At 37.0% G+C, this 21490-nt stretch overlaps 1 protein-coding gene across 1 annotated transcript in view; it reads left to right on the top strand.

Annotated features, from left to right (window-relative positions):
• LOC136872392 (beta-hexosaminidase subunit beta) overlaps positions 1 to 3214 on the top strand; it is a 222251-nt gene extending 219037 nt beyond the window's left edge. The window contains exon 8 of the mRNA XM_067146207.2: positions 2561 to 3214. Coding sequence (XP_067002308.2) covers positions 2561 to 2917 — 357 coding nt within the window. The 3' untranslated portion in view covers positions 2918 to 3214. The remainder of the gene's footprint in view (positions 1 to 2560) is intronic.
• Positions 3215 to 21490: the final 18276 nt, after the last annotated feature.

Here is a 21490-nt window from a genome sequence, read left to right as displayed (position 1 = left end):
TTCAGAGAAATTAAGTGTATATATTATCACTCTAAAGCTGTTGATATTGAGTTTGGAATTCATCAGATGAATTCTACTTTAATCTGATTAGCTCCTATTCTAATAAGAACTGTTTATTAATTAATTCTAAAAAGACACAAGCTATTATAATAGGGCAACAAAGGCAGTTAAATATCCTTAATAAGAAGTCATTGCCTTCACTTTTGCTTTGTGGTGTAGCTATACCATTTCAGAAGTCGGTAAAATATTTTGGGATTATGATAAGCGACACACTAGATTGGAGTGAGCACATAACAAGCATCTGTAGGAAAATTCACTCATCACTTCACCCTCTCAAAACTCGCCAATCACTTCTTCCACTAAGCATGAAAATTAAACTTATCCAGACCCTCATATTTCCCATACTTAATTATTGTGATATTGTAATGATAGATGCCACCATGGAACAAACATTAAAATTACAGAGGGCAATGAACTCATGCAATAGGTTTATATTTTCAATTAAATTGTCAACTCCTATCTCCTACTACTGTATTACAAAATTCTCTCCTGGTTAAAAATCGATAAATTATGACATCTTCACATTGTAACTCTCGTATTTCGTCTGTTGAATGAATCTAAACCCCAGTATTTATCCTCAAAGTTTAATTTACTCTCCTCCTCTCATGAACATAACACACGATCGACTACTACACTCTCAATTCCTGTGCATCGCGTATCTTCATTTAACCGCTCCTTTCAAGTGTCTGGTGCAAGGCTATGGAATTCCCTTCCAGTCAGTGTTAGGCATTGCACTTCTTTAGCTTCTTTCAAGCAGTCTTGCCGAGATTACCTATTAAATGTATAACCAGCTTGTATGAATGGCAGTATGAATGGAAGAATGAATGAGGTTAGGATTTATATTTTGTTATATTATTTCATTATTCTGTTTTATGAAGTTTATTATAGATAATATGTGGTTAAGTGTAAGAGAGTGCCGTGAGCCTTAACTTCGCCACAAATGAAGGCATGAAAAATAAAAAATAAAATAAAATAAAATAAATAAATAAATAAATAAATAAATTAAGCTTAACATCAAAAGTGATTGCTTCATAACTGATTGTTAAAAGACTTTGTAAACAGAAACGACAGAGAAGTTGGCGAATACATTCAAGCATTGACAATTAACCTGGTCACTCATACACAACGGTACACAACGTTTGAGTATGTGTAGCTGCTAATAGCTGCATCCTTTACTATAAAACTATTCAAATGTGTTGTAACCTTGAAGGCAGCTTCATACTTCATACTTATGTTTCACACAACAATGTGCATGTTTCTGAAGTTATTCAATGGGCAAATGTTACATGCCCATCTAGGTGTAGCCATACCAGAACTTTTATGCTAACTCGCATGTCACCTCCAAATGCTTTCATTCTAATAACTTTGTGAGTTTGCAGCCAATTGTATGCCCCGGTTTTGTTTGCCCTGCACAAACCAGTAACAGGCCTGTCAGTTTCTTTAAATTTTCTATCTCTGATCCCCTGAATGCTTATCTTGATGTGACAGCATTCTTGAATTTTTTCATCTTTCCACCAATGTCATATGGTACATTCAGAAACAACAAATCTTTTTACAGTCCATTTTAATAGTATGCCTTTACTGGGGAGATGTAGTGTTTACAGTGCACTATGTCTTCTGGTAAGGGCTAGAATAAATTTGTTACTTTCATTGACCTATCTCAGTCTCATCTTTGGCTTTAATATTATGAAAGGTACCGAGGTATGTGGGATGCTAGTAATACCATTCCTTATGCAGCCAAGCGCTGTTATGAATGGTATGAAAATGTCGCTTATAGGGTTGGCTGGTGCATACATTTTAGTGGGCTTGGCAGACTGATATGTAATAGCAACTCTTGGCTCGGTGAGGAAAGCAGTGGTAAACTACCTCACTCCTCATTTCCCTAGTATGTTTCTTTAGTGACACCTAGGTTATCTATGACAGCTATTAGCGGAGCTGTGGAGGATCAAACCAGTCTTCGAGTTGAATACCCAACATACATGCATACGTTGTTAGTAAGTTTTGCCTTGCAAAAATCTGTTATTTGAAGTTTATATCATAACCAACCCCTCTCTCTCTCCCTCTCTCTCTCTCTCTCTCTCTCTCTCCTTTATTTAAATGAATAGACAAATATGCTCTCCTATCCACATGATGCACCATGACTGGAACAGTGGCCAAAACTGAATGCATTAACACAATGACCCCAACCCAAGCAGCAACTGATCACAAGTCACAAACTGGAAAGAAAAAAAGTCAAAGTTAAAAAAAAATTGGTTTATTTGTGACCTTGAGCTCAGCTGCAGTGTGCATGGTTATTTCTGCTGCACAAGTCAATATAGTTACGGAATGGTACAAACTAATAGATCTTCAAAAAATTAGTCTTTATATATTGGACTGTGCATATAAGACAACTACTGTTTTTATTGGTACATTGTAATGTTAAAAATAATATTTTTGGGACAACATAGTATCATATTTCTTCTAATCATTTTTCTATTTTTTTTTTTTTTTAATGTTTCAGGTAACAAAAGCAGGTCATCCAGCACTTCTATCAGCTTGCTGGTATCTGGACCACTTAAGTACTGGTGGAGACTGGCAAAAGTTTTATTTGTGTGACCCTCAAGATTTTCCAGGCTCAGAGGAGCAGAAAATGCGTGTGATTGGTGGAGAAGCCTGTATGTGGGGTGAAGTAGTAGATGACTCTAATCTTGCCACCAGAGTATGGCCTAGAGCCTCAGCAGCAGCAGAGAAGCTTTGGTCGCAAGCAACTGTTTCGGATATCAATGATGCAGCTCATCGTCTAGAAGAACATACTTGTCGCATGAAGAGAAGGGGAATCGAAGCACAGCCACCCAATGGACCGGGATTCTGTCCTTAACATCATATTGTTATGAAGTGTAAAATATGCAAATAGACCCTATTAAGATATATCAATGTTACTATCTGCCAAACTTGAACTTAGTGCCTTCTAGGACAAATAATTCATTACATTAATGTCTTAGCAGTAATAGATGCTTGATAAGTATATCATCTTATGTAAAGTACTGAAGACTGAGTCAAATCAGCTAACGCATCTGTTAGTTCAATGTTCCCACACTTTACATTGATGGTACCAATAATAGTAAGAGGAGAGTCATTAGTTACTCTTAGTAAAATATAAGTACTTTATGTCCCACTCAAAGTTGTTTAATTTCCACAACCTTGTTGAAAATATAAACAGATGTAGGAGCTGTATAAGGATGAAGAAGAAACAATGGCAATGAAGAATGGAATCAGATAAAAAAAGAATGGCTAAAATTCACTCAAATTAATAAAATGTGGATGGCAGAAGAGAAGGGAAAATTTAAAGCACATGGATCAGTGGCACAAAATGATGATGCTTGTTGTTTAAAGGGGCGTAACATCTATGTTCGGCTTAGCACAAAATGCAAGTTTTATGTGTTTCTAATAAATATGTACCTGAAATTCTAAGGATGAATCAGGTATGAGGTCTTAGGTAAGTGGTTTATATAATCTTCAGTGGGACAAATGACAAACATTATTTTTTCCTTAAATTTTATGCATTCATTTTAACATTTTTTCTGTTTAATAAAGTAACATGGAGTACAGTATCGAATTCAGCATGGAGAAGAGCAAGACGAAGGTGATAACAAGAGGTAATAGATCATAGCAGTAGGGCAACCAGAACTTTTTTCCAATTCATCTAATTTCATGATAGTTTTAATACAAATACTAAAGGCTATTGAGATAGGCCTACAGCTTTTTGATGATCGGAGTTGTGATAGGGTACTCAGTTCCCCAGTTTTCCATAATCAGAACTCCATTTATGTCTTCTGCTTTCTTTCTTTTTCTTTTTCCTTTAAATTTTATACACGCATATCAACATATTTTCTGTTTAACAGAGTAATGGAGTACAGTATGAAATTCAGTGTGGTGAAGAGCAAGATGACTAGGGAAAGGAATCATAAAGTTTGGAGGTGAGAATCTTGAAATTGTGGACAGCTTCAAATACCTAGGAAGCAAACTAATGCAAAATGCAATGCTGAATATACAGATTAGGAAAAGGGTACAACATTCAACCTAGTTTGGAAAGAGGGATAAAGGAAGTGATATACAAGATTGTAAACAGATGTAGGAGCTATATATGGATAAAGGAGTTTTTTTTGTCAGGGGCCTTACATCGCACCGTCACACATAGGTCTTATGGCGATGATGGGATACGAAAGGCCTAGGAGTTGGAAGGAAACGGCCATGGCCTTAATGAAGGTACATCCCCAGCATTTGCCTGGTGTTAAAATGGGAAACCATGGAAAATCATCTTCAGGGCTGCCGACAGTAAGATTCAAACCCACTATCTCCCGGATGCAAGCTCACAGCTGTGCGTCCCTAACCGCATGGCCAACTCGCCTGGTAGATGAAGGAATAAGAATGGAGACGAAGAACAGATGCATAAAAAAAAGAATGGCCAGTAAGAGTACAAGACAATATAGTTCACCTCCTAGGTATTAACTCCTTCGCTGACTGCCTGAGTACTTACTTGGGCTCCCACTACCACCGCAGCTTTGCCCATAGCCAAAAATGAATGTAAAAACCATCTGCTGCACATTGTTGGCATCACAAAAATGAAGAAATTTTCGTTGTAATAGTGCTGCTCTAACAAGTGAGTTAGCACACCTCGCGATCACAATTGCAAAAAATTTCTGGTTTGTACATGTACATTGCACAATATGTGCCATCGACAATTATACTATACTTTACAATCATGCGCATGTTCAGGCACCTAGTTCAAAATATGGGTTGTTGGTAGCTCTTGGCAAAAGATTATGAGGATGAGCATGTCCACAGAGTACAAAGTGCCAAAAACAGAGTTGCTTATCACATTAGGAACACTTCATGAATGCTTGCAATAAGCAGTCTTCTGAGTCACACGGCTTCTGAACATCAAAAATACATTCGGGTGGTGATTGAAACCTCTCTGGTCTGAAGTTATCATATCCAGCTACAGTCCAGGAGTATCGAACAAAGTCAGCGAAGACTGGAGAACAGAACTGATTGTGTAGAATGCACATCAGCAACGAAATGGAATCCCTCATTACAAGTAATGAAAATCATTTTCTCCATATTGAAAGAATATAATATAAGAAATTTATTTTAACTTAAACCTATTCAATACAGTACAAGATGTTAACGTATTACTTAAACATCATTAAAATCGTTGGGACATGTTTCGCCCCTTCTGTGGGGCATCATCAGTCGTATCAATACCTCAAAATTCTACCAGACATTTGGTTGGAAATTATAAAAATATTTTCCATGAGTGAATACATTAAAAATCATTTACAAGATCTTATCATTAACAAAATATCAAATTGATTAAAAAAATGTTACACTAGTGAACACGTTGCTGAATTTTCACTTAAAACAAGGCCGTCATATGTACAGTATTGACAATAATGGTAGTTTAAAGTCTTATTTGATGCTAAGTTCGAAGACAGTTTAAAATTTATATACAAATATTGTGAATGAATGCAGAATACATATAATTACAATTGCTGTACACGTATTTTACATTGTAAAATGTTGTGGAAAAGCATTCCAAATTTGTATTAATTTCCATAATTTTTTTTTACCTTAGTATTACATTCTTGATGTCATTTAATCAGAATTAGCTTCAAGATGTGAAATTTTGTATGTGATATTATGACCAGCTCATGTAAAAATTTGCATTACATCGTAATTCAACTTGGATGTCCATGTTGAATAATTATATTTTAGACTCAAACGAATTAGTTCGCCGAAGTATTCATGGCCTAATCACTTCCGTTGGACACTCTCTATGAAGATGGAGTGCCTAGTGCATGTAAACAACAGTTGATATTTGATTCAAAATGAACCTATGTTGATCAAGTTAAAATAATGGCTTGAATGAGGGTGGTTGAAATGTCGTTAAATCTTCCCAAGTGACTAGTGTTTTTAAGTTTTTCCGTGTGTTTCTGTTGTTGGAATATGAGATGTCAGTTTATTGGTTGAATGGATGACAGTTGAAAACGTTGTGCGATGTAATTAATGTTGAGCTGTCTTACGTATGTGAAAATCTTAAGTGTCTAGACGTTAGTGACAGCCAGTGCTTCACAAACCTCTTAGCAATAAGGTAACAGCCCAACAACAGAAACACACGGAAAAACTGAGAAGGGGCGAAACATGTCTCAACTATTTTAACGATGTTTAACTAATACGTTAACATCTTGTACTGTATTGAATAGGTTGAAGTTAAAATAAATTTCTTATATTATATGGAATTCCTCGACGATCGTGTGAACTGATAGTCGTTAAGGATAATGTGATCTTTAATCCGCTTCAGCACCACCTTGAACTGTCGGAGGAATAGCAGATCAAGCGGCTGAATGTAAGGTGTGCACCCAGGAAGGATAGTCTTGACTGTATATACCATATTTTGAGGTTGGATAGCATCGATATGCGTTGTCACTATGTCCTGAGGGAATCAACCAGAAGAAGAGACTCCTATGCTGCATATGGAAATAGACATCTTGAAAGAATTGCGTCATGATTTGTTTCATGATTAGGCTGGACTTGAAGCAACTTGAATCAGATTTTGTGGTTTCAGGATGTGTTGCAGTACTTGCACTCCAAACTGACCATTAGGTCCCTGGTAAATAACCAGCAACGTGGGAAACACATATCCACTTGCCAAAGTAACGGGTCGGATGGTATAATTAAAAGATATAAATTTCATTATGACTGATCTGTATTGAACTGTGATAACAAGAGTGTTTAAATATTTATTATTAAGGTCCACCTTTTCAATACAACTTTTTAACGTAGTGCAGTGCATCTCTTGAACCTTAATTTCTTACATGGTATGTATATATCATTTTTTATGTCATAGACACTGCACTGTGTCTTAAATTGCTTGAACTTTCAACGGAATTTTATTTTATGTAACCAGTCTTAACTTCAATTCTATGAGTTACGCATACAATTTTTAAGACCTTTGTGTCTTTACATTGTTTATTTTCTTCGACATATTTGTGTTGATTTGCTTTAAGGCTGATGATGACCTACAGTTAGGTTGAAACTAGTCCCTAAACGTAAATGTAATGTAAAACATTGTACAGTTTGTATTGAAAAGGTGGACCTTAATAATAAATATTTAAACACTATTGGATGGTGTAAGAATGAGTTGTTGCGTTATAACTCCGCACCAAACTTCTTACCGGCTTCTCCCCCTTGTAATGCAGAGTTCGCAATGAGTGAAGTTCTTTTCGTATACCACTTTGATCAGTATTATAAATCTGTATACGTTCCATGGTATTCATTAAGGACATTACCTCTTTGCAAAACTCGTCACATTGTTCCTTCACGTCACCATCTGTATTCCAGGCTTTAGTGGTTACACATTTTGTTACTGCCCGTGAACCAAGATGGTGTGTCTGTTTAAACCGTGCAACCCATCCATGGATAGATACAGTGAATCAAGTCAGTCCTATTTCTAGAGCCTTTTCTAAACCCCAAGCATGAATATCGCTGTCGTGAACATTAGCGCCTAGAACAGTTCTCGCCACCCTGAATTTTTCAACTACATAATCGTCAAGCAGGGGAAGTTTTGAGTGCTGGCCTAGCTCTCCTTTTTCTACTATGTGAAGTAAATATCATAGATGATGTACATCTTGCACCATACAATATCGTTTCTGTACTGTAAATTATTACAAATGAACACTAACACCAATATTTATTGAACTAAATGGATATCTATACTTCTATACTAATATTATAAAGAGGAAAAATTGGTATATTTGTTTGTAACAGATAGACTCAAAACCTACTGAACCGCTTTTAAAAATTACTTCACCTATAGAAAGCTACATTGCCAGTGAGCAACTTGGGCTCTATTTTATTTTCAGAACAATTCGAGGGGGGGCGACGGGGGAGATAAAAAATATTAAAATAATAGGCTAATATAGGCAAAATCGAATTTGTCGTACAAGGATGAGACAAAGCTCATTTTAAGCCCCTTGACCAACCGTTATGGAGATATTGGAACCACACTACCCCTGCTCTAGGAATCGGATAAAGAAACGAATGGCCGTAACCATGGCAACATCAGCTCCAGGATTTTACAGCAGCTAGATTATGCATGTACATTTTGGCTTAGCTGCCAACCGAAATTGATACACATGACTTACTATCTGGAAAAAATAAACTGCTTGTAAGACGCTTATAGCACTCCTTTGGGCGGGGATGGAAAGGGAGTGAAGTATAAAAATAATAGCCCCGGAGATCTCCGTAGTACAGTGACCAGCGGTTGCCGACGGGCCTCCGTTTTTATGTACTGGCTTAGGTTTCAGCATTTTGCGGAGTCTGTTACCTATAGTTTAAACTATTTTCTATCAAATCATGGAGTAGTAGGATCACTGATGTTATTAGTGCCGATATTTTGGTCCACTTTTACGATTATTGTAACCATGAAAACAACCTATATACTGTACACAATTGTCAAGATGGTGCGGCCATGATTTGAAAAAATTTCTCAACGTTTATACTGATTCATTATATGATGTGCGCCATGAGTGACAAGCCCTGAGAATTATAATTCTCGATAATTATAGTAGTTTCTTTTATGCATCGCGTATTTCCTTGATCACATCGGATCAAACAAATACATTCAGTAATATTTATATTTGTGGTACTATCTAGCGGAAGTATGCTTACACTAAACCTGTAGCTTTGTGAAGGGAGCAGGTATATCTAGGTGGGAATGAAGGAATAACATGGTACCGAAAGATCTTAGAGGTCGACGCTAAAGGAACTAATATTTAGAGGCCCCCATGAAGAAAATAAGAAGAAGGTCGGTGCGACGTAAAGCCCATAGCAAAAAAAAAAAAAAAAAAAAAAAGAAGATCCACTATAATTCCAAACATGACAAATAATTTCTACGTACTTAAGTAAATACATCAGTGATATAAATATCTAATGAAGTCAGTCACACTGATAGTATGAGTAACTAAAGCCAGTTTCTGATAACCCGTATGAAGAATGGGTACTTCTGCTAGTATATATATAAACACACACACACACACTCTCTCTCTCACTCACTTAACCAAATTTCAGTGTTTATTAACTAACTTATCACTAAGATAATACAGAGCTCTTGGAACAGCTGACCACTTGCTAGCACATCCAGTAATGAACTTCGAAGAGAAGTGAGTACATCAAAGGAAAAGGGAGGACAATGTTGGAAACAAAAGGTAACGTATTTACAGCAGCAGTGAAAGTGACTGACTTTTAACATTTATTCCACTCAAAATTCAGTAACTGGACAGCTGCAAAGTGAGCATTGGTCTGCCTGCCTAAGTGTCAGTGTATCTCTGTATGGCACAACCATTCACGATTAAAATCTCATTACTAGCCCAGGAATCAAACCTGGGACCCTGAGTTTCAAAGATTAAGACACCGACCAGTCAGTCATGGAGCCAAACATAAATTCAATGCACTAAGCAATTCACAGATATTGAGAGCTTATCTTATAAAACTCTTTCCATTGTCTCACTCTGAAAAAATAAAATCTGGAGACATGTTCCTCTGAAAGAGTTCTGATTCTACAATATACAGTAATTAGACAGTGACTAGTCAAGGAACTGAAGTCTGCTATGATTTAATCAGCATAGGAAAGGAGACAAAGAAAAATATTTGAATGCCCTCAATTATTGTTTAATGACAAAAGTCTTTTTTTTTTATACGTTGCCAAATATGTCCACAATATATTTACAAAACACTCTGATAATTATTATACAAAGTAGGACAAAATAGTGTATAACAAAATTGATAATAAATACAAAGACTGTACTTCTATATAAAAATATACACATATTATTACAAAGTTTGTAAGGCCATTCTCATTACACTGCCATTCACTAAAAAAATAAAAATGGATTTATCATGATATATTTCATACTTCCATTTGTTTAAGAGTCATAGATATGATTTGCTTCAATACGATACAACACTAGAAATTTCTTAAGAATTTCTAGAATGGAAAACAATATTACAATGAAAAATATAACAGCTTTAATAACACACAAAAGTCTGTTGTCAGTAGTAATGCCGGCTTATCTCAATGGAAAGAACAGAAGTGATACAACCTCATAATTGGATATCTATAGCTGGGTGGTAATAGTTCAGTCTAATGTACGAGCAAAGTGAAGGCAAATGGAATAATAATTAATGTTATTGGCACCGGGTGAGTTGGCTGTGCGGTTAGGGGCCCACAGCTGTGAGCTTGCATCCAGGAGATAGTGGGTTTGAATCCCACTGTCAGCAGCCTTGAAGATGGTTTTCCGTGGTTTCCCATTTTCACACCAGGCAAATGCTGGGGCTGTACCTTAATTAAGGCCATGGCCGCTTCCTTCCCATTCTTAGCCCTTTCCTATCCCATTGTTGTCATAAGACCTGTCTGTGTTGGTGCGACGTAAAGCCACTAGGGAAAATTTTTTTAATTGGTTTTACGTCCCACTAACTACTTTTACAGCTTTCAGAGATGCTGAGGTGCAGGAATTTAGTCCCAAAAGAGTTCTTTTACGTGCCAGTAAATCTATGGACACGAGGCTGATGTATTTTAAAATACCATCAAACTGAACCAGGATCGAGCCTGCCTAGCTGGGGTCAGAAGACCACCGCCTCAACCGTCTGAGCCACTCAGCTGGATGGAGAAAAGAGAGATATTAAGAAAGTTCAACTATAATTGTGGAGCAAATGTGACTTAACTAAGCATGACCAATTTTGTAATGTAATAGAGTAAATTAATGTTAAGTAGGACATTAGTTTTAATAAACATAAATTAGCTTATGATAGATAGACAGAGAATGTGGTACAACCGGACTTCCCTAGTAAAAGAATAATTTTTGAAGGTTTGTGTGAAGTATTTATTTCAGCCAATATACGGTACTGCTTAAGAAATTACAATCTAATTTTCAGAGAAGTTCACTGAGAGAATAATTCTCACCAAATCAGCATTAAAGGAGAAGAAGAAGAAGAAGAAGAAGAAGAAGAAGAAGAAGAAGAAGAAGAAGAAGAAGAAGAAGAAGAAGAAGAAGAAGAAGAAAGAGCAATAAATATATATATATATACACAACAATGTATGAGTAAACAGAGAAGTAAATTGCACAATGAATACATCTGTGTGTGCATAGATGAAACTATAGACTATAAATGCAATGAATAAGATTGCAGATGAACTAAATGTGGAATGATTTGTAAGACACTCTTTTGAAACATGCAAGATAATCTTCAACATTTCCGATATACATGTTGAATGTATGTTCTTTTTTATTTCAGATATTGAGAGGGCTCCCAAACATGATACTTGTACTAATACATGTTACAAGTATCAGTATCACAATACAAATCGCAATGCATATTTGACTATTTTGGTATCCACACGTCAGTCAGTATCAGTTTGCATCGTTTTTATCAGTTGTGATACGCTGATACCTCAAATGTGCAAATGATTCAATTTTCTTTATGTTCAGCATGATTCAATTTTCTTTATGTTCAGCATGCTCTTTGTAGTGTGTTAACAAAATATTTAAATCATGTTTGCCAATCTGGATTTTTGGAAAGAGTTTAAAATATGTACTGGTTATATCCCTGTTTTTGGGTCAGTAAATCAAATCAATCAATCACAACTGTTCTGCATTTAGGGCAGTTGCCCAGGTGGCAGATTGCCTGTCTGTTGTTTTCCTAGCCAAAGTCAAAAGACTATTTCAATAGACATCTTGGTAAAAGGCAATAACAGAACTTGTTAAAAAATATTAGATTAAGTGCCCAAATGTGGGTTGCAGTGTTGTTACCAAAAAAGATACACAGCTTTCGTTATGCTTTCCGAAGAGAATAAAAAATGTTGTAGCTTTATTGAACAGTGAGTCATTTTCTGGTGAAAAAGGAACAAACAAGTGTCAAATCAAGTCATGTATAGAGATATGGGAACAAAAAAGAAGTAACACATAATTGGATGAACGTAACAGAAGATCAGTTCATCACACACCGACCTACCGTTATTTTCATCCTATTATGTGTTCTTTCTTGTTCTGGTGAAAGATGTTTACCAAACCTGTTACAAATATGCAACTACTACAAACAGTGGTTGGTGAGGCAACATTTTGGTTCAGCACTTTGAAATAAACAGATCTCAAAATCTGGTCTCAAAGTGTATGTTGAACTGATATGTGACACAAATCTCAGATGCTGTTACAAATATGTCTCTTTTGAAGATGTGGAACAGCTTTTCGATATAAATGCAGATACCATAAAGTTATTTTTCATTTAATAAGCCATGAATGGTATATTATTATGTAACACAATGTTACATAAAAGGATAGTTAAAGTGGAAATAAAGATTGAGTACTACACTAAAATTTGACTACACCTATTAATGCAGAGAGGTAATGATACACTAGAAATGGAAATTACAACAAAATATCAATCTTATTAGATATCAGATTCCTTTATCCTAAACTGCTTGTAGAGCTGCTGACTTTCTGGAACTAATACTAGGTTCACAGCAGCATTTTATAAACACAGAACTTCAGTATTTCATTGCACAGCCTATAAGGACTACATTTTCTGATTCCAAATGATCATTATCATCATTTCAACAGCAAACTATTTTCAAATTTAAAATAATTAAGACTGCTTTGAATAGTTTTAATCCTTTCCTGCCAACTGAGAACCAGAACATGCGGCACGCTTTTAAACATCACCTTGCCTGAAAATTTAGAGAACGCCATGCATTTGTTACTGGTAACGGTAATGATAAATTTATACCCAGTAAGCCTTACATAATAATTACTGATATGCAGGGAGATCTTCAGCCTTGTTTTGACCACACATGGGTGAATTGCGAACAGTTGGACTACCAGTTGTATGCTGATTATAGTCCCTTCCATAAAAGAGTTGTATTTTCCCAAGATGCATGTCTATAGTCAACACAAGTACATTTTTATGTAAATTCACACAGAGTTATATACAGTTTTGAACAGTGTGTTAATTTGTGATCAGAAAATACTATCAGACTATGAAGGACAAATAAATCATCAGCTAGAAAGTAAAAACAAATTAAAACAAACAATTTCCTAACTGCTTGTAATAATACATTTTATAAACAGTAATTAGTTTTTAACTGTCAGCAATCTATGCTAATATCATAAAGAGAGAAAGTTAGTTTGTTTAAATATGGAGGGTAATCTCGGGAACCATTCGACCAATTTCAGAAATCCTTTCACCATTAGAAATCATATTTCTCACATATTATTATACGCTATTATGCTAGCTTACTTGGGAAGTAAGTAACTTAAATAAAAAGTGGAGCAGTCAAAAAAATTGTGTGAACATGCTACCTAAACTATTATAGATATATCAAAATTACTTGGGTAATACTGGTAGCTCTTAATGAAATTATTTAAAAAGACTGCAGTAGCATCTTTAATAAATAACTCACAATAAGGTGAGATAGCAAGGAGTCATCATTCCATTGTTGAAAAAAAGTGATAGAAAGAAATGTACCAACTACAGAGGTATAACTCTGCTGTCACATGGCCTCAAAATCTATGAATCCATCCTTGAGAGCAAGAATAGAAAATATGTTGAACCCACACTTGAGGAGGCCGACCCCATGGTGTAGGGGTAGCGTACCTGCGTCTTGCTCGGAGGCCCTGGGTTCGATTCCCGGCTAGGTCAGGGACTTTTCTCTCGACCTGAGGGCTGGTTCGAGGTCCACTCAGCCTACGTGATTAGAATTGAGGAGCTATCTGATGGTGAGATGGCAGCTCCAGTCTCGAAAGCCCAGAATAATGGCCAAGAGAATGTGTCGTGCTGACCACACAACCCCTCGTAATCTGCAGGCCTTCGGGCAGAGCAGCGGTCGCTGGGCAGGCCAAGGCCCTGGGTTTTACACTTGAGGAGGAACAACATGGATTTAGACCTCATAGATCAACTATAGACCTCATTTTTGCCACCAGAATGCTCTATGAGACGTACTGGGAGAAAGGTAAAACTCTTATAACTTTCTGGACATTGAGAAAGCATATGACCATATACCACGCAGGAATATATGGGAATGTTTGAGACATAAGAAAGTACCCAATGACATTATAGCACGGGTACAACAATTATACGATGAAACCAAGTATTGTGTCGCCAGGTCCAGGATGGAAGGTCACGTTGGTTCGAAACGATGAGTGGAGTCCAGCAAGGAAGTTGTCTTTCACCACTTCTCTTCATAATCATAAAGGATGAAGTTTTGAAAGCAGTTAAAAGAAAGGATCCAACAACTAATGCCCTGGTTTTTGCTGATGATGTAATGGTATGGTACAGAAGCGGAAGTACAAACTAGACTAGATCTCTGGCATGAAGCTTTTACAACCTTAGGTCTCAAAATCAGCAAAACGAAGACAGTTGGCTTGGTGATGAGTAAACTCTCCAACTGTTCATCTAAGAATTGGAGATGAGGAGATGAATATTGTAGATAACTTTCAGTATTTAGGTAGTATTCTGTCATCAGACAATACCATAGATCAAGAGATTAGCAACAGAATACAGAAAGCTTCCAAATTCTATCACGCTATACGTCAAATACTTTGGGATGAAACATCTCCATTAGTTTCTGAGATCAGCTTGTACAAAATATATCTAGTACCTATATTGACATATGGCCTGGAAGCAGCAACACTTACTGGACCAACAAAAAGTCGTCTTCAGGCAACAAAAATGAAGTTCCTCCGTTCTTGTCTACAAAAAACAAAAATGGATAAAATAAGGAATGTGGATATCTGGCAACAGCTTGAATTGGAAAGAAGCTTGCTGGAGACTCTAGAAGTGAAGAGATTGCAATGGTATGGTCACATGAAAAGAATGGACCCTCACAAGACTCCTCAAACATACTTTGACCACAATGTTCCTGGAAAGAGACCAAGAGGAAGACCTCGCAATGTTTGGGAAAATCAGATATTGAAGGACCTTGAAATTAGAGATGTGAACTATAGAGATATGAGCAGCATCTGTGGATGGCTAGGACAAACTGGAGGAGGCTCCTACACAACTGCACCCAGCTTGCTGGGGCAAAGAAATGATGATGATGATCATGAAGGTGAGGTAAGGGTGTATTCTACCCGAAGGCAGGTCCGAAAATCCGCAGAGGTATGCCTGAGCTGGAGTTTACATGCGGTAGGGTGGCCAGTTCCTTTCCGCTCCTCCATTCCCTTAACCCCCCGCCCCCACCAACAGCGCGTGGCAACCCACCCAAATCTTGACCACGCCCAATGTTGCTTAACTTTGGAGATCTCACGGGATCCAGTGTTTCAACATGGCTACGGCCGTTGGCAACTCACAATAAGCGCTTTTATACTTTCTGTCTTTAAACAGCAAAGTGTATGGACCAATATTGTAAAAACCTTCAAGAGCTCATAAAATGAACCCTGCAGAAAGTGAAAGAATTTTTATAATGATCCATAACATATGCTGCAATATGTTTTTGCAATCAGTAAAATCCATTATGAACTGTTAAAGAAAATAACATCTGACATGCACTCCATCTTATATCTTCGTTCAAGCAAGCTCAGTGTTCTCCCTAGCATCGTTTGAATGGACGCACCGCCCTGCCGTTTTTACAGACTGCCCGGCTAACATAACACTGATATGTGCTATTTACATAATATTAATACATATGTAAGTCACTGGATGCTCCAAATTAAATTGTAAATACTTAAAAAAAAACTGTTTACTTAAATTATAAATGTTCATTATTGTCAGCAAAATTGCATCAATTACACTGAAGTTTAAATGCATAGCTGGACTATCGTGTAGTGTTGGGCAGTGTTGCAGATTCTTAAAGCACAAATCTTCTGGAAGACTAAGAAAAGAATTCTGTGATGAGTTTTCCGAGAGAACGTTCCAAGCCATGTTCAAATAAGAAAATTGTGAATAAATTCAAACGTGTGGGTTCAACATTAAATCAAAAATCTCCTATGGAACCAGAAGTGCTAACGGATGAAAAACTCCAGGATACTTGAGAACAACTAGAGCTATGACCAAGGAAATCCTTCAGGATGCTTATTGAACAAGCAAACAGAACTCAGAAATTAAGGGCCGTATAAAATAATGGAGTGCAGAGACCTCTTTCCTTTTTCTTTACATGTTGCTTTACGTCGCATTGACACAGATAGGTCTCATGGTGACGATGGGATAGGAAAGGACTAGGAGTTGAAAGGAAGCGGTCGTGGACTTAATTAGGTATAGCCCCAGCATTTGCCTGGTGTGAAAATGAGAAACCATGGAAAACCATCTTCAGGGCTGCCGACAGTGGGGTTCGAATCTACTATCTCCCGAATACTGGATACTGGCTGCACTTAAGCGACTGCAGTTATTGAACTCTGTGGAGTGCAAAGTTTAAACCAAAGAGATCCTGCTGCTAAAATACACAGCTACAATTCATTTCTTCAGTCAGCAAACAGCAGTGATTCAAACCCTGCATTAGTATTGTTTTCTGATGAGTGGTTTCATTTGAATGGGCAGGTAAATGCAGGGAATAATCAGTATTGGTTCCATGAAAACCAAAGATTAATTCATGAAACTCCACACTCCATACCCCCAAAATTGGTGTTAGGTATGCCATTAATGCAACAAGAATAACAGGGCTAATTTTTTTTTCAAGAGATCATAAATTCTGACTTATTGAGTCAAATTGATCCTGAACCTTTTTCCATTTTTTTTTCTCCAACACCTGACTGAAGAAGAAAGGATACTTTGGTACTTTCCAACAAGATGGGGCTAGAATTTGCATGGCACGTAACTCAATGAATGCAGTGTGTAATTTTTTTCAAGGAACAAGTAATTAGCACAGGTTTATGGCCAGCCTGCATTCCCGATTTAATGCCCAGTAACTTTTATGTGTACATTTGTTTACAGGATAAGGTATATAAAAGTAATCCACACACAACAGAAGAATTCAGAGATGCAATCCGTAGTGAAAGTTTCAAAATTCCTGCAGCTGAGATGCAAGGAATAAATAGAAATATCATTTCATGCTCCAACACACATCTGCAGGCTAATGAAGAGTATTTCCAGCATTTGCTGCAATGTGGTAAGTAGTTTGTCACTTTATTTTAAATTCTGTCATTCCATGACGTGAGGAAAGCAACGGGAAACTACCTCACTCCTCATTTCCCTCGTACGCCTCTTCAGTGATGCCTAGGCCATCTATGACAGCTTATGGCAGAGCTGTTGAGGATCCCACCAGCGGAATCGCTGACGGACTGAACATACATACATTCCATGACAGTTTATTTTACTACAGGATTTTAATGCAGCAGCGCTTGCGATATCCGACAGCTGTCATGTGGAAGACCCAAATATGCTACAGTTACAGTTAATTGTATCATTTCACAATTCTAGCAAATGATGTGACAAAATTCTATCCATCACTTAGTATACAAAGGATACCTTGGAAGAAACCTCAGTATACAACTGACAGTCCAAACACAAATAATTTTGCCAGTGAGAAGTCAAGACAGTATAGGACATCCTTGTATCTTATGGATCACATTTATCACAGTAAACATACCTACATCACAATACTGAATCATTTATTTTATATGATTCAGTATTGGTAATCAACAGTGAATATCAAGCTTCAGCAGGATTACAATTTTCTACCACTGTAAGTACTGAAGAATTCATACAAACAACTAAACTTCTAACTGCAGAAATTTACCGTAACATTTAACTTTAAGCAGCAACAACAAAAATAACATCATTTGTTTTAAATAGATGTACAATCTATTTTTACACAAAATTTTAATGAATTTAATTGTATTCTCTTAATAAGGACAATATTTTCAAGTGATCTATGTGAATATCTTTCCAAACAAGTCATTGTCTGAATTTTGAAATTATGATTGTAATTTTACACTGCTTGAAATCTTATGATAAAACAAGTACCCAAGATTATGCAAGATCTAAATTACTGGGATGTTATTTTCTAAATTCCACATGCACTGATTAGAATATGAATCAAGGCTGAACCAGCAACTAATTTGCTGAGCTATCATATCCTGGGAAAAACACAATTCACGTTAAATTTATATTATATTTCGGTTAACCTTTGCTGGTTAAATGTTACTAGGTCTAACATGATGAACAGATGAGAATCTTGATTTTGTAATTTCTGTTATTTTATTTTTTTGTGAGGCCATAAAACATGGACAGTTGCAGCCAAGGGTAGGGAATGTTTTGAAGATTTTGAAACATAGGGGTGACAAAAGATGATTCCTATAAATTGGACAGAAAAGAGGAACATTTCAATATTCAAGAGCCAATTGTCTCCCATCTCCAGTCAAGTAACTTCTTTTGAAGTTTTGGAGACACTTTGTGACAAGAGAGAATGATGACTTGGGGAAAATAATACTCTACAGAAAAATGAACTGGAAGATTATAGTGCAGACCTTCTTTACAAAAATTGCCAGACAACCAGTTAAATCACAAATCTGTTTCTCCGAGAGCCAGTATATCATAGCATTGATTGCTGACACAAAGTAACATTCTATGAGTGATAAATAAAACCTGACATCATGAGGATTTGTCATGAACAGCATGACAATACTCCTGATTAATGAAAATACCAATAAATATCAATATCTAAAACTGAGTGTAGAAAAAAAAAGAGAGAGAAAAGAATGCCTTAGAAACAATCTTATGTCCATTCTAAATCTGCCAAATTAAGCCGTTATTACAGTTAATTCACATTAACTTGAAACTTCTAAGATTCTATCCAATCAAAATCTCTTGTACTATTCTTTTACTTTATTCACTTACTTTTCATTTGTCATTATAAAATCAGACAGATTGGAAAAGAAAATATGCAAACGTGACAGCCAATCTATTTGAAGATGGCAGTGTACGAAGATGTGGAGATTGTCCTTGTCCTTGTTTGTTTCTATGTTTGTCTTATCTCCTATTTCTGTTACTCCCTCTTGCCACATTGACCTTACATTGTAACTGTCCTATTGTGTGTTTCTACCTCTATATATAGGCTATGCCTTGATTTGACACTTCTTTGTTCCTTTCCAGTACTTTAAAATGACAATAAGCATTTCAGAAAAATGAAAATTCATAGAAAAAATTACAGCACTTTTCAGCAGTTCCCACTTTACCCAACAAAGAAAAGAGAACTGCATCCAATTATTGTCATAGAAACACCAAGTTTCGAATTAATTTAAGTACGGCTAACTTCTGTGCTGTAAATCTAACTACATCACAGTAGAACCAAACTTTATACAACCTTAAATGAGAATTAACAAAACAGCAGGTCATTATGTCATACCACAAACTGAGCCAAAATTGCTATTCAATTAGCCAGTTCCATAATTAAAAAACCTTCTGCAATCAACAGCTGTAAAAAGTATGTTAAGGTACAGAATGCAGGCCAAGTTCTCTGCTGTAAAATGTTATATCCTGAAAATCCTATCTTTCCTGTCTTGTTTTACATATTGTGTACTATTCTATATACATAAAACTTTACCAAGAATCTAACTTGAAAAAGAATAATAAAAACTATACAGACTCAGAATACCAAGATCACAAAGGGTAATAATTTAACTACGAAGGCTTTTTTTTTTTTTTTTTTTTTTTCAACCTCCGATCGCGCAGGTAAAGAACCACACAAGCTATGGGAACTGTTCGCGCAAGTCCTCCCCTCTACCCGTGGTCACAGCCAACTTCCTCACACCAGTGTGAGCCGAGGTACTGGCATGGAAACATGGCTGCTACTATTGACGCTTCTGCCAAATGTGAGGTGCGTAATGTGATACGTTTCCTTCAAGCAGAAGGGAATAGTGCAGCTGACATTCATCGACGAATGAGTTGAGTATACGGTCCAAACGTTATGAGTGATGGTGTTGTGCATGAATGGTGCAGGAAGTTCAAAGAAGGCCGGACCGTTGTTCACGATGAAGGGGGGCAAGGACGCAAGTCTGTCGCTACAGATGACATTGTTCATGAAATTGACCAAGAGGTTTGCAAGAACCGAAGGTTTACCATAAGCGAGTTGTGTGAGAAATTTCCTGCAGTTTCAAGGTCATCTGTTTACAAGATCCTAACAGAACACCTGCGCTACAGGAAATTGTGCACCCGATGGGTTCCGAAGATGTTGTCTGATGACCACAAAAGTCACCGGATGGCAGCAGCGTTGACGTTTCTTACCCGCTATGAGGCTGAAGGTGGCGATTTGTTGAAGAAAATTGTGAATGGCGATGAGACTTGGGTTTCGTACGTCACCACCGAAACAAAACAACAATCACGTCAATGGGTGCACACGCACTCACCAAACAAACCAAAGAAGTTTAAGCAAACCTTCAATGACATGAAGATGATGGCTACAGTCTTTTGGGACCAAAAAGGTGTGTTGCTTGTAGAGTTCATGGAACGGGGGTCTACGATCAATGCAGCTGTTTATTGCCAGTTTTACGACGACTACGGAGGGCCATACAGAACAAACGATGAGGCATGCTGACGTCTGGAACCCTCTTCATTCATGACAACGCATACCCTCACAGTGCTCGTGTTACCCAACAACTTCTGCAGGAGGAATTTCGGTGGGACGTTTTTGACCACCCACCGTACAGTCCCGATTTAGCGCCGAGTGACTTCCACCTCTTTCCGGGACTGAAAAAGTGGTTGGAAGGGCAGAGGTTCCAGGAGAATGAAGATCTTCAAACCAACGTTCAGGCCTATCTGAACTCACTGGCGGCAACATACTGTGCAGAGGGGATCGAAAAAGCTTGTCCACAGGTATGACAAATGCCTCAACCTTCATGGTGATTATGTTGAAAAGTAACCACATTTGTACCCAACATTTGGTAATAAATTCATTTGGATACGTACACTTGTCTTTCATTTATGACCCTCCGAAGGTTGAAAAAAATAAGCCCTCGTATAAATGCCATCTTCTTGCCATAATAATTCAATGTAAAATAAAATATAATTAAACTGAAAGCAAAGCAAATCTGAGATCATTAGCACTATTGATTTCCACTCAAGAAATTCATGTTATGCTTGTATTACGTTCATTCTGAAGAATGGTAACAAACAGTGGTACCAGATTAAATAGGTTAGGTTTACTCCTTGAAGGATGATTTTGTGATATTAAACTATATTGTATGTATGTTTAGTCATCAGCCCGAAGGCTGGTTGGATCCTCAACAGTTCCGCCATGAGCTGTCATAGATGGCCTAGGCATCACTGAAGAGGCGTACTAGGGAAATGAGGAGTGAGGTAGTTTCCCGTTGCTTTCCTCACCGAGCCAGAAGTTGCTATTACATATCAGTCTGCCAAGCCCACTGAAATGCATGCACCAACCGACCCTATGAGCAATATTTTCACACCA

The sequence above is a fragment of the Anabrus simplex genome, chromosome 4 (genome assembly GCF_040414725.1).
Source record: "Anabrus simplex isolate iqAnaSimp1 chromosome 4, ASM4041472v1, whole genome shotgun sequence".
Lineage (NCBI taxonomy): Eukaryota > Metazoa > Arthropoda > Insecta > Orthoptera > Tettigoniidae > Anabrus > Anabrus simplex.
Note: the sequence above shows the minus strand (reverse complement) of the source record. Positions and strands in the feature narration are given on the sequence as shown.